This window comes from Scyliorhinus torazame, chromosome 12, assembly GCF_047496885.1.
Source record: "Scyliorhinus torazame isolate Kashiwa2021f chromosome 12, sScyTor2.1, whole genome shotgun sequence".
NCBI classification, from domain to species: Eukaryota; Metazoa; Chordata; class Chondrichthyes; order Carcharhiniformes; family Scyliorhinidae; genus Scyliorhinus; species Scyliorhinus torazame.
Genome location: NC_092718.1, coordinates 151,046,217 through 151,060,642, shown reverse-complemented (window position 1 = coordinate 151,060,642; position 14,426 = coordinate 151,046,217). Strand labels below are relative to the sequence as shown.

Here is a 14,426-nt window from a genome sequence, read left to right as displayed (position 1 = left end):
GTTAATCAGCATCTGTTAGAACAGATATACACCCTTTGTTACAATGGAAAAATAAATAGAAAAGCATTTTTTAATAATCAGAATGAGATACTTATATATAATCTTAATGCATAAAACAGATTGACAAATTGGGAAGAATCAGCAGTGGAATGCTACAATATTTATTGGCACTTTGTTGAAGGGAAGTGAAATTTTCACCAAGGTTTCAAACCTTTAAACAGCTGCTGTTGTAACTTGTCCAAACATCCAGCATCTTTGATTGAAAACACTGATTTACAGCCTGGTGGTGCTTCACTCACACTCAATTCCTTCTGAAAATTCATACAGAGTTCTTCCATCTCTGCAGGGAAAGAAAAATACCTTTCAAATGGAGTTAGCAATCCCCAGCTTATAACATAAATGACTTCTACAGCCAATTGTATTCATTTCCTTGATCGCTAAGTGTAGTACATATGACGAATGTCAGATAAAATAGTTACTTTAAAGATATTAGTTACTGTAATGTAGATATAGGCCGGTCTAATTCATATTAGTTCACAGACAAAGGCTTTCAGAGAGCATGGCAAAGGAAGGGGAGGGTGTTAGAGAATGAGGAGAAAAGGATGCTGGGTAATAGGAGGCCAGAGGAAGGGATGAGAAGTGAGCCAATCAGGATGTATGGCCAGGTCAGGAGGGGTATAGGATGACCTATGGGAATCGTGTATGTGAAACTTGATGCCATTTGAATGTGTTGGTAGAGATTTCTTTGTTCTACAGAATCACTCGATTCTGGATAGCTAGGAGACTAGTTGTGTCCTGGGTTTCTGTGAAACGAGTCAGACTTGCAAGTCGAATAAAAATAACTAATGCTATGCGTACAAATCCATCTCGGGTTTTATTGAGGCCAGACTGACGGGTAAAGATTTAAATATTATCACCTAAACTATTCCTCTATTTTAGTTACTGTTTTGGATCAGAAAATCTAGAAGCTGCTTTCCTGTAAAATCATTCCTCCCTTAACAAGGTTTACGAAGTGTAAGGTGTCCTTTATCAGATTTTATACAATTCAAGACACTTACCAGGATCGGTAGTCAACAACGTTTTAGTCCATTCATCAGGTTCAATTCTTTTAATCTGGCCATTTTCTACCTTCCAGCAGTCAGGGCTGTCGGTAAACACTCCGCAGCAAAATGATTTCACGTGCAAAATTAATAAAAAGCTGCGTTGTTTTGAATCCTCCATAACTCTGGCAACATGAAGCCGGTATTTAATGTCCTTTCCAGTGGTGCAAGTGTGCACAGTGTTTAGTTTTTGTACAGTACTGGATACCAATTTCTCAAAACACCCAGGATCTTCAATAAACTGCCCACATCCAACAACTTTTCTTTCAGTGTCTTCGACACCAATGATTAAAAATCCCCCCTTTGTGTTTGCAAAGGCTGAGATGCACTTTGGCAGTACCTCGTTTATCCTTTCTAAGAACCTGTCCCCTGAAAATTCTTTAAATTCGACACACCTAGATTCAGTGAAACCCAATATTTCACCATACTGAAATTGTGTTCTATCTAGCATACATTGAAGTGATTTAATAGTCTCATATTCAGGAGATAAACTGTGATTTCTCTGCACTGGTTCTGTGTTGGAATCGGAATCTTCTTCAGAGCTGTCACTGTTTCCTACGGGCTTGGTTCCTCTTTTTAAAAAATTCTCCAATTCAAGTGGAGTCATTTGAATAGTACGGCTGTATGATCGCTTGTAGGCATTGCTTTTTATAGCAGTGAGTTGTGGCAACTTTTCATGACCATTACTAATTCCACTACACCACGTCTGCACAAAAATAAGCAAAGTTTTGCCTTGTTGAATAAATTCGAAGAAAGATTTATTTGCTGCCCCCCTTACCAACTCACCCAACCCAGTTTCTATATCTGATCCAATTCCATCAATACGATAGTCATAATCTTCATTCAGCAGTTCCAGAGAGATAATCCCACCCCCAGAGTTCAATAGAGCACATGCGGATCGAAGTATAATATTTAACTGCTTTTCTTTTAATTGTTCGTTCTTCATAGAATTTCTATATTGCTCTCCAAAATTGGATGTGCCTGCATCCAACACCAAATCAGGGTATTCAGTCTCTATTACTCGGACGCACTCTCGTTCCATCCTGGAAAAAACATGGGCAATGTATTAGCCAGAACTGAACAACGCACATGCTGCTCATAGATGAGGTTCAACCCTGATGTCATTTGTCTTGTACTACCTAAGCATGGAATTATTGAGAGACAAATATTAGATTGAAGTATATACTCTCTGATAGCTCAATAGTAAGTAACCTGATATATTACTAGTTACATAGCTAGCAAGAGCTTCAATACAACATGTTAGTGTCTGAGTTCAGAATATTCCAGTTGAGGAATAGAGAAAAGTGCAAAAAATTCTTTACAAGATTTATTGTTGGAAATGTTATGAGGGATTTGGTGAAGACCAATGTGAACTTAGCTATGATGACATAGTGACTGGACAGCTTAACAAGATCTACACAAGCTCAGAGATGCAAAATGTTAGGCACCAACCGTGGCTCAGTAGGCTATGGGCTCAAGCCTCACATAGGAACCAGGAGTAGGTCACTCAAGCCTAATCAATAAGATCATAGCCAATATTTATCCTTTAATAAACATCACTAAAACACTTTAATTGGTCTTTTATTTCATTGAGAGTTGTGTACAAATTGGCTAACCTAAATTATAACAGTTAAAACACTTCAAAAGTACCCCTTTGCTCTTGTAACACTAGGACATCCTGAAAGATATGCAAGTTTTCTTTTCTTTCATTCAGAATAGGCATCAATGATAACTGGGGGCTGCAAGCAACCATGACATTAACTGTGGTGCATTATCCCTGCTTATCCACCAGAATCATTCCATGGTCTTTAATGTGGCAGATCAGGTGACCACATAGAGCTTTACAGCACAGAAAGAGGTCCTTCGGCCCATCATTTCTGTGCCGGCCATCAAGTACCTTTCTATTCTAATCCCATTTTCCAGCACTTGTATCCTGTGAAGTTTGAACTGCTTATCTAAATGGCAAAGGTCTCTGGCCTCTACCTTGCTTTCAGGCAGTGAGTTCCAGATTCCCACCACCCTCTGGGTGAAAAAGATTTTCCTCAAATCCCCTCTAAATATCCTGCCTCTTACCTTAAGTCTATGCCCCCGGTCACTGATCCCTCCACCAAGCATATAGGTTCCTATCTACCAAATATGTCCATCTATGTCCCTGTCCTGCTTCTCCTTTTTGCGATGAGCTGAGATTCAAATCTCTATAACCTTTCATTACCAACACTGGTTTGTCATGAGAGGAATTAAAAAAAAAAAACATTTTATTAAGGCAGCACGGTAGCACAAGTGGTTAGCACTGTGGCTTCACAGCGCCAGGGTCCCAGGTTCAATTCCCCGTTGGGTCACTGTCTGTGCGGAGTCTGCACGTTCTCCCCGTGTCTGCGTGGGTTTCCTCCGGGTGCTCCGGTTTCCTCCCACAGTCCAACGACGTGCAGTTAGGTGGGTTGGCCATGATAAATTGCCCTTAGTGACCAAAAAGGTTAGGAGGGGTTATTGGGTTACGGGGATAGGGTGGAAGTGAGGGCTTAAGTGGGTCGGTGCAGACTCGATGGGCCGAATGGCCTCCTTCTGCACTGTATGTTCTGAGGCATTTATGATTTTATAACAATTAACAATAGAAATACAAATGTACATATAGTTCAGTGCGTAACACATCCCCCATCTCCCCTTGTTCCCACCTACTCTAAACACAAAATAGCATAACCCCCCCCACTCTTATCGAATCTGCTCACAGTTTAGTTTTCTCCGAAGAAGTCGATAAACGGCTCCCATCTCCGGATGAACACTAACGTTGATCCTCTCAGGCGAACTTAATTTTCTCAAGTCTGAGTAACCCAGCCACGTCACTAACCCAAACAACTGATTTCGGGGGCTCCGAGTCCCTCCACGCTAATAAGATCCGTCTCCAGGGCTACCAAGGAAGCAAAGGCCAAAACGTCAGCCTCTCTCGCCCCCTGGACTCCCAGATCTTCCGACACTCCGAATATCGCCACCTCTGGACTTGGTGCCACCTTATTTTTAGTACTGTGGACATGAAATCCGCAATTCCCTGCCAGTATCCCCTAAGCTTTGGACATGCCCTAAACATATGGACATGGTTTGCTGCCCTCCCGCACACCTCACACACTTGTTCTCTATCCAAAAAAACTTGCTGATCCGAAGCAACCGTCATGTATGCCCGGTGAACCACCTTGAATTGTATCAGGCTGAGCCTGGCACATGATGAGGATGCGTTGACTCTGCTCAGAGCATCCACCCACAGACCCGCCTCTACCTCCCCTCCCAGCTCATCTTCCCATTTACGCTTTAGCTCACCTATCTGAGTTTCCTCCCAATCCATGAGTTCTTTATAGATATCCAAATCCTTCACCTCCCCCACCCCATTTTAGAAACAACCTTGTCCTGTCTCCCCTGTGGTGGTAGAAGTGGAAAGGTCGTAACCTGCCTTCGCACAAAATCCCTTAACTGCAGATATCGAAACCCATTCTCTACCGGCAATTCAATCTCCTCCTCCAAATCTTCTAAACATGGAAAGCTCCCATCAATAAACATATCCCCCAGCCTCTCAATCCCTGCTCCCTGTCATCTCCGAAATCCCCCATCCTGCCTCCCCGGGACAAACCGGTGATTACCACAAATTGGAGCCCATACCGACGCTCCCTCCACTCCCATGTTTCTGCCACTTCCCCCAGACTCTCAGGGCCGCCACCACCACCGGGCTTGTGGAGTACCGGGCCGGCGAGAGGAGCCGTTACCAATGCCCCCAAACTTGTGCCCTTACATGATGCCGCCTCTACTTGCTCCCACACCGAACACCCCCCCCCCCCCCCAACACCCATTTCCTGATCATGGCTATATTTGCCGCCCAGTAGTAATTACTAATGTTCGGCAGCGCCAGCCCACGCACCCCTCGGCTTCACGCCAGCAGCACTTTCTTTACTCGCAGGGTTTTACCCACCCACACAAAACCAGAGATCACCCTATTCACCCACTTAAAAAAGGCCTTTGGTATGAAAATAGGGAGGCATTGGAAAACAAACAGAAACCTCGGGAGGACCGTCATTTTTACGGTTTGTATAAAAGGAAAAGTTGAGCATGTTATGTTTATACTCATTGGAGTTTTAGAAGAATGAGAGGGAACCCTATTGAAAAACATAAGATTCTGAAGTAGATTGACAGGGGGATGCGAAGAGGATGTTTCCCTTCATGAAGGAATCTAGAACGGAGGCATAAGCAGGTTGAAGGGGTCGAATGGCCTGCTGCGGGTTCCTGGAGATAGAAGGCAGGGAAAATTCAGGAGCTGCGAATAAGGGCTCTTTATGCCATTTGCGCAGCAATTCTATAGCGAGGCCTCCTGCTGTCTTAAAGATTCCCTCCGGGAGACTTCCGGTGGCGGCTATGAAGGAGTAAGTCGCACATTTGGTGGCTCCCGCTCTGGTCGGACTTTTGGACCTTTTCCTCCGATCTTTTAACGGACTTGAATTGTAGAACGGATGTCAGTGGCAATTCTCTACTAAATTCCCACTTCAATGCATGGAGAAAAGGACTAGAAGTGTTCGTAAAGGCAGAAATAAGAAGACAGAGAAGACTTGGGCTGTAGTTGCAACAGGGGACAGCATGGCGGAGGGGCGAACCTCTGGTTTGTCGACCCAGCAGTCTATGGAGCAGCTGATACAAGTCATCCAGGAGGGCTTTGCTCTGCAGAAACGGGACTGCTTGGACCCGATAAAAGCGTTGGTTGAGCAACTGGAGCTCAGGTTGGACGCCCAGGATCGGGCGATCCAGAAGGTGGAGAAGGCGGTGGCTGAGCAGGAGGAGCATCACACTGCGGTGGAGCTGGAGGTGGGAATGCTGAGGGACCAGCAGAAGAAACTTCTGGAGAAGGTGGAGGACCTAGAGAATAGGTCCCGCTGGTAGAATCTAAGAATTGTCGGGCTCCTGGAGGGGTCCGAAGGATCGGATGCTGGGTCATATGTCGCAGGCATGTTTGAGAAGCTGCTGGGGGATGGGGCATTCTCCCGGCCTTTGGAGGTGGATAGGGCTTACAGAGCACTTGCGAGGAAGCTGAGAATGGGAGATCACCCGAGGGCAATGGTGGTGAGATTCCACAGGTTCTCGGATAAGGAGCGTATTCTGCAGTGGGGCCAAGCAGACACGGAGCTGTAAGTGGGACAATAGTATCCTGCGGGTTTACCAAGACCTGAGCGTGGAGGTGGCCAAGAGGAGAGCAAGCTTCAATCAGATCAGGACGATCCTTTTCAAGAAAAAGGTGAAGTTAGGACTGTTATACCCAGCCCGTCTCTGGGTCATGCATGAGGATCAGCACTTTTACTTTGAGTCACCTGAGGACGCGTTGGACTTTGCGAAAAAGAAAGGGGCTGACGAAGGACTGAGAACTTTTGAACTTGGCTGCAACGTTCGTGTTTATGTTTTCTCTGTTTTTGTTTTTCTGTTTTTGTAAAACATTTCTCGTTTTGCTTGGAACCAGCTGGAGAGCTGGGTTAGTTTAGGTTTTCATTTGTACTGTTGGGGGAGGGTGGTGTGCTAGTTTTGATCTTGGTGTTTTTCTGTTGGGCAATTGTGTGGGGATTGTTTGATGTTGGAGTTTGTTTGCATGAGCGGGGGGGTGGGGGGGGGGGAGGAAACAATAGGTGGGAGACTATCTGGCGCCGGGGGATGGGGGCCATCAAGCTAGCTGGGTGAGCTAGCTCTCCGAAGCGCAGTGGGGGGGGGGGTGCATATGTTTGGTTTAGGAAAGGGGATTGGCTTACAGGGTGTTTTTGCTGGGGCGGGGGGGGGGGGGGGGGGGGAGGGGGGGGGGATGAATGTTCTGCTGGCAAGGGAGGGACTTGGGCTGAGGGACAGAGAGGAGGTTGGGGGCTGCCTGGGGATGGACTGGTGGAGGCGGCAGACCACGGGCTGGTGGCAGCCTAAAAAAGGGGATAACTGATTGGCGGGGGGGGGGGTCAATGAGCCCCCCAACTAGCTGATCACCTGGAATGTTCAAGGGTCAAATGGGCCGGTCAAAAGGGCACGTGTGTTCGCGCATCTTAGGGGATTGAAGGCGGACGTGGTGATGTTGCAGGAGACGCACCCTTAAGGTAACGGACCAGGTTAGACTGAGGAAAGGCTGGGTAAGCCAGGTGTTTCATTCAGGACTAGATTCGAAGACTAGAGGGTCGTGATCCTGATCAATAAGCGGGTGGTGTTTGAGGCGGGTAGAATAGTCTCAGACGTGGGAGGTCGGTATATTATGGTCAGTGGGAAACTGGAGGGGGTGCAGGTGGTATTAGTGAATGTATATGTGGAGTTTATAAAGAGGATGCTGGGGAAGATACCGGACCTGGGCTCACACAGGTTGGTCATGGGAGAGGACTTCAATACAGTTATGGACCCGGGCTTAGACTGGTCAAGCTCAAAAAGGGACAGGGTGACAGCAATGGCGAAGGAACTAAGAGGGTTCATGGAGCTGATGGGGGGGGCGGGGGGAGATCCATGGAGGTTTGGGCAGCCGAGGGTGAAGGAGTTTTCCTTCTACTCACACGTGCATAAAGTGTACTCCCAGATTGATTTCTTTATTTTGAGCAGGGTCTTTCTGGCTGGGGTAGTGGACACAGGGTACTCGGCGATCACAATCTCAGACCATGCACCGCACTGAGTTGACCTGCAGGTTAGTAAAGATAATAATCAGCGCCCGCATTGGAGGTTAGATGTGGGACTTTTGGCAGATGAAGGGGAGTGCGAGCGGCTGAGGAAATGCATTCAGAACTACCTGCAGGTCAATGACACAGGGGAAACTTCGGCAGCAGTGGTTTGGGAAGCATTGAAGGTGGTGGTAAGGGGGGAGCTGATCGCAATCCGGGCTCATAGGGAGAAGGTTGACAGGGCGGAGATGGACCGACTGGTAAAAGAGATACTACAGATCAATAGGAGGTATGCGGATACCCCAGAGGCAGGGCTCCTGAGGGAACGGCCGAGGTTACAGGCAGAGTTTAGCTTTCAGTCAATCAATTGCTCTAGCTTTGGAGTCACATGTAGGCCAGACCAGGTAAGGATGACAGATTTCCTTGCTCAAAGGATATTAGTGAACCAGATGGGACAATGGTCAATGGGTTCATGGTCACCTTTAGAATTTAATTCCAGATTTTTAAATTAAATTCCAATTTCACCATCTGCCATGGTGGGATTCAAAGCCGGGTCCCCAGAGCATGACTCTGGGTCGCTGGATTACTAGTCCAGCGACAATACCACTACGCTACTGCCTCCCTGATATATGACTTTGAGATTCCTTTTATGTTAGCTGCTGGTCTCTTTTCATATTCTTCTTTGCTTCTGCATTTGCTTTTTCACTTCCCCTCTGAACCTTTCATATTTAGTCTGGTTCTCCATTGTATTATCCATCTGGCATTGTCATAGCACCTTTCTTCTTCATGTTTGTCTCTGTTGTCAACCATCGAGCTCTAGATTTGTGCACCCTATCTTACCTCTTTGTGGGAATATACTTTGACTGTACCCAAACTATCTCTTCCTTGAAGGTACCCATTGTTTGGCTTTCATTTTCCATGCCAAATGTTAATTCCAATTTATTCCACCCAGGTCTGTTCTTACCCCACTGGAGTTGGCTTTCCCCTCGTCAATTATTCTTACTCTGGATAACTCTTTGTCCTTTTCCATAGCCAACCTAAACCTTGTGATACAATGATCATTGCCCCTCAAATGTACTACTTGGCCCACCTCATTTCCAAAACCAGATTTAGCAGTGCGCGACTCTCACTGGACTGGAAACATACTGCTGTAGGAAATTGTCCTGAACACACACTGAGTCTTGCTCCTCTCTGCTCTATACACTACCACTATCCCTGTCTATATCTGCATAATAAAAGTTACCAATTATAACTGCTTTATAATGTTATGCACCGCTCCATAATTTCCTTGTAAACGTATTCCTCCACATCCTTTCCGCTAGTTGGTGGCCTATAGACTACATCGAGCAATGTAATTGCAGCTTTTTTGTTCCTTAGCTCTGGCCAAATTGATTTGCCCTTGACTCCTCTGGGACTTGTTCTCCCTCTCCACCACTACAATGCTCTCCTTTATCAATACTGCCTCCTGATATGCCATCAATGAACACACAACGAGTGGTGAACGTAACTGAGGCTTTAATACACTAAACAGAAAGCCTCCTGGCCTCTGATCCCGAACTGGATCAGAGGCAGAGACCAGCCGCGTTTATACCGGCCCGAGGGGAGGTGGAGCAATCGGCAGTGGCCTACCACATTACACACAACACAGTGGCCATTTACCACAATACACGTATTATACATTACAGTGGTTTACCACACCTCCGCTCCCCCTTTTCTTCCTTTCCTATCTTGACTGAACACCTTGCATCCAGGAATATTTAACATCCAGTCCTGCCCTTTTTTGAGTCAGGCATCTGTTACGGCCACAACAACATACTTCCGTATGGTAATCTGTGCCTGTAATTCACCATTCTTAGCAACAGCACTCTGTGCATTCACATACATATAAAATAACCTCGATGTAGACTTTATTCTTCTCCCTTACTCTGACCCCACCTACTATTTACTATCCCCTAGTTGAGTGCTATCTGCCTCTCCCATATTATGTCACCTTGGTATTTATTCCTCTCTGATTTTTTAAATTCTGGTTCCCACATCCTTGTTTAAACCCACCCTAAACTCAAGGAACTAAGTCCGGCTCTATTTAGGTGCAACATGCCCAGCGTGTACAAGTTCCATCTCACCCAGAGCCTGTCCCAATGTTCAGGAATCTAAGGGCCTCCCTTCTGTACCATCTTTCCAGCCATGCATTATCCTCCTATTTTTATACTCGCGCGTGGTACTTATAATGGTAATTGAGGTCCTGTTGTTAATTTCGTATCTAACTCCCTAAATTATGACTGCAGGACAAAGTTCTTCATTTTGCCTATGTCATTCATACAAGTGTGCACCATGACTGTTGACTGTACACCAACCCCTTCACCCCATCCCAACTCCCTCTCAGGGAGCTTTGTAGCCATCCAGTGACATCCTCGACTCTGGCACCAGGGAAGCAACACATCATCCTAGATTCATGTCTGCGGCCACAGAAATGCCTGTCTATTCCCCTATCAAAGCCATACTGCCAAGGATTGGACTCTGGCTGAACTGCTCAGATGGGCTATTGTTTTTATCAGTATCCAGAATGGAATACTGGTTGGAGAGTAGGATGCATTAAGGGGACTTATGCACTATTTGTCTGTTTCTTTTTGATTATCTGGTGGTCACCCATTCACTCTCCCTGCGTACCCTTAAACTGCAAGGCGACCACATCTATATTCATGAAGCTCTCAACGTCATGGATATTTCACTATGACCCCAGCTGTTGCTAGAGTTCTGAAACAGGGAGCTCAAGTTGCTGCAACTGAATACTCCCTGCAGAAATGGTTATCCACAAGGAGAGTCATGGCATTCTACATGGCACAAGATGTGCATTCGGGAGGGTGGAGCAGCACTGCCATTCCTCTATTTGTTAATAACCTTGCTACTGCTAAGAAACTTTACTACTGCTAATAAACCGTACTAATATGAATAAATCTTTGGCTTTGGGCAAGAAGCTGGTGGGGGGGGGGGCAGCACATTTTCCTGAAAGGGGATCCCCACCAGTCTGCACCCCCCCCCCCCCCCACCAGTCTACACCCGCCCCCCCACCAGTCTGCACCCCCCCCCCCCCCACCGGTCTGCACCCCCCTCCCACCACTCTGCACCCCCCTAACCAGTCTGCACCCCCCCTAACCAGTCTGCACCCCCCTAACCAGTCTGCACCCCCCCCCCCCCCCCACCCCACCAGTCTGCACCTAATCTCTTCTGATTTACAAGCTACAGATTGTGTAGAAGGCATTTGTTACATTCTCTTCTCCGCTTGAACACAGCCTGACCATTGTCCCCTTTTCATTTCGGGTCGTCAAGACCTGAAACCTGGCCAAGAGATATTTATTGAAAAATTAACAAGTTATAATTTCTTTAATATTACTGGTTTCTGTCAGAGTTTTAAACATTAAATTAAAAGGAATGCAATATGTTTTACATATTAGAATAATATTTCTAGTACTGTGATTTGTGGTTTAAATCTCAGCTGGACTGTCTCTGATTTTAGGCCGTGTTCCTTCTGTACAATCTGAATGAGCTAAAAGGTAGCTCCAGTTCTCTTTACTTGAAAAAGGTTACAAGGATTGGGAAATTGATTTATGATATACTGTTGCTGAAATTCAGTCTAAACAGATTGATCGGCAATGTCATTTAGTTAATTCCTGCTTCCTGTTTTGCTGCCTCTGCCAAGAAAATAAAAAGGCGCCAACTTAAAAATGAGGAAATGACTCATAAGATCAGTAAATCTAAATGACTGGGTTTTTAATAAATGACAAACAGATTAAAAATGCTTCAGAATACAAACCCATATTATAACGTTGTGCGCATAGTTTTATATATTTAATTAGCTGGCAACGACAGTCACAGGTTTTTGTTTAAGAAAACCTCTCTGTTCTGTCCCAGTTTGATCTGATCTATCTTTCCCCTGTGTAATGTTTATAACAACACTTTAGTAAAGTTTAAAAGAAGAATGATACAACCACCTGATCATAAGTGATAGGGAAAAATCAGAAATCTGTATTGGAAAGGGTGGAAGTTTCTGTTCCATGGGCTTTGCCAGAATGTTGTCCGAATATGCAAAGATACATAAATAATTCAAAAATCATTGTACTAAAACTGATCTGGAAGGAGCAAATATTTAAAAAATATTTAGATAGGAGAGATGATGTGGATTTAAAAATAAGTTTACACTAATCACTGAGAAAACTATTATAAAAGAGTGACTTACTGTGCTTGTTGACTTCTTTCAGTCTGATTTCCTATCTCCTCCATGGTGTGTGATTGCACTGATTCCAATTGTCCAAGACTGTGAGAAAGAGTCTTCCGAAAAGAAAATGTTAGTGGGCGTGGCTTCAGGATTACACTCGAGTTTTCCAGTTGGATCAGGCGACATGCCATGTTTTTTTTATTCCAAATGCAACATTCACAAGGTTAAAAACAATTAAAGTTAAATTAGGATCAGATTTTCCAACCACAGCAAAAATGGAATGTGCTGGCCCAAATGTGAACACAGCTTTAGTATGGGGTGTGTTATACCCAGTTTCTATTTTAATTCATCCTTGCAATGTGAGTGTCTCTGGAAAGGCTAATATTTCTTGTCCATCCAAGGTGGTGATGAACTGCCTTTTTAAACCATGGAAATTCATACGGTGTAGGTACTGTACATTCACAGTGCAGCAAGTTCAGGAGGGCATTTCAGGATTTTGACCCAGTTAAAGTCAGGAAACAGAGGTATATTTGCAAGTCAGGATAGTGTGTAGCTTGGAGGGGAACTTGCTGGTGGTGCTGGTTCCAAGCTGCCCTTGTCCTAGATGGTAGGAAGGGGGTTTGGAAGGAGCATTCAAAGGAGGCTTGGCAAGTTGCTGCAGTGCATCTTTTAGAAGTTACACACTGCAGTCACCATGTGCTGGTGGTAGAGTGAATGTTCACGGTGGTGGATCGGGTGCCGATCAAGCAGGCTGCTTTGTCTTCGATGGTGTAAACCTTTGTGAGTTTTGTTGGGTCAGACATATCCAGATAATTGGATAGTATTCCACCATGCACCTGACTTGTGCCTTATAGGCTTTGGAGAGTCAGGAAGTGAGTTAAGCAGTGAAATATTTCCTGCCTCTACCCTGCTCTTGTCGTCACAGTATTTATATAGCATGTCCAGTTCATTTCAGTTTCTAGTCAGTGGTAACCTCCAGAATGTAGATGTGGGAGATTCAGTGGTGATAATGTATAATAAGCCCCACGAGACCCATGGAGACACCTCAATTGATCTCCCTGTGGGACTCATGCAATACAAGCCGCCCCCACTCCCCCCCCCACCTAGTGGGCGGAAGCCCACCCAGCTGGGGCTCGTAAATCCGCCCCTTAAACGCCGGCCTGGACTGGGTCTGGCACTTCGGTAATCCCGACTGGGACTTTTGAGCTGAAAGCCGTGTTGCAGCCTTTATTTTATATTGACTGATTAAAAGCTGTTTTTTAAAAAATATTTTTTATTCTCCTCGTTCACATTTTCTCCCAAATTTACACCCACCAACAATAAACAATATTCAGTAACAAATATGTCAATCCCCATATCAATAACAACGATCCCATCCTCCCACCAAACCCCAAACATTAGCCCGCATGTTCACATAAACAAATGACAAAAAGGAATCAGGAATCACCCATAGTCGCCATTAACACACACAGCCCCCCTCGCCCCTACTAATGTTCGATGTTCTCCAAGTGCATAATGAATAATGCCCATGAATTGTAGAACCCCTCCATCCTTCCCCTCAGTTCAAACTTAACCTTCTCAAGAGTCAAGAATTCCAACAGGTACCACGCCAGGGCACAGTGTGGAGAGGTTGCTCTCCATCCCATCAGGATCCGCCTTCGGGCGATCAACGAGGCGAAGGCTACAACATTTGCCTCCGCACCCATTTCCAACCCAGGCTGGTCCGACACCCCGAATATGGCGTCCCGGAGGCCCGGGTCCAGTTTCACGTGCACCACTTTAGAAATTACCCTAAAAACCTCCTTCCAGTAATCCTCTAGCTTTGCACAGGACCAAAACATATGAACGTGATTAGCGCCCCCCCCCCCCCCCCCCCCCCCCCCCCCCCCTCACAACGTTCACACACATCTTCTACTCCTTCAAAGAATCGGCTCATCCTCGCCCTCGTGAGGTGTGCTCTGTATACCACCTTCAGCTGTATCAGCCCGAACCTCGCACATGAGGTGGAGGCATTCACTCTCTGGAGCACCTCACACCAGAACCCCTCCTCCATATCCTCTCCCAACTCTTCCTCCCACTTTGCTTTCATCCCTTCCAGTGGTGCCTTCTCTTCCAAAATAACCCCATAAACCGCTGACACTACACCCTTCTCCAGTCTCCCTGTCATCAGCACCTCCTCCAGCAATGTGGAGGCCGACTCCAACGGGAAGCCCTGTGTCTCCTTTCTGGCAAAATCTCGAACCTGCATGTATCTAAACATTTCCCCCTGCTCCAGCCCCTACTTCGCTTCCAGCTGCTTAAATCCTGCAAACCGACCCCTAAGAAACAAATCTTTTAGTGTCTTAATCCCCTTCTCCTCCCATTTCCGAAAATTTCCATCCCACATCCCTGGCTCAAATCTGTGGTTCCCCCGAATCGGCATTTCCCTTGACCCTGCCCCCAACCCGAAGTGTTGGCGAAACTGCCTCCAGATTC

The 14,426-nt window shown here is 45.9% G+C and overlaps 1 protein-coding gene across 1 annotated transcript in view; it reads right to left on the bottom strand.

Annotated features, from left to right (window-relative positions):
• Positions 1–12,376, bottom strand: part of LOC140386661 (schlafen family member 13-like) — a 32,230-nt gene extending 19,854 nt beyond the window's left edge. Inside the window, exons 1-3 of the mRNA XM_072469192.1 lie at positions 11,973–12,376; positions 1,059–2,143; positions 212–340 (exon numbers count right to left, since the gene is read on the bottom strand). Coding sequence (XP_072325293.1) covers positions 212–340; positions 1,059–2,143; positions 11,973–12,142 — 1,384 coding nt within the window. The 5' untranslated portion in view covers positions 12,143–12,376. The remainder of the gene's footprint in view (positions 1–211; positions 341–1,058; positions 2,144–11,972) is intronic.
• Between the last annotated feature and the right edge of the window lie 2,050 nt (positions 12,377–14,426).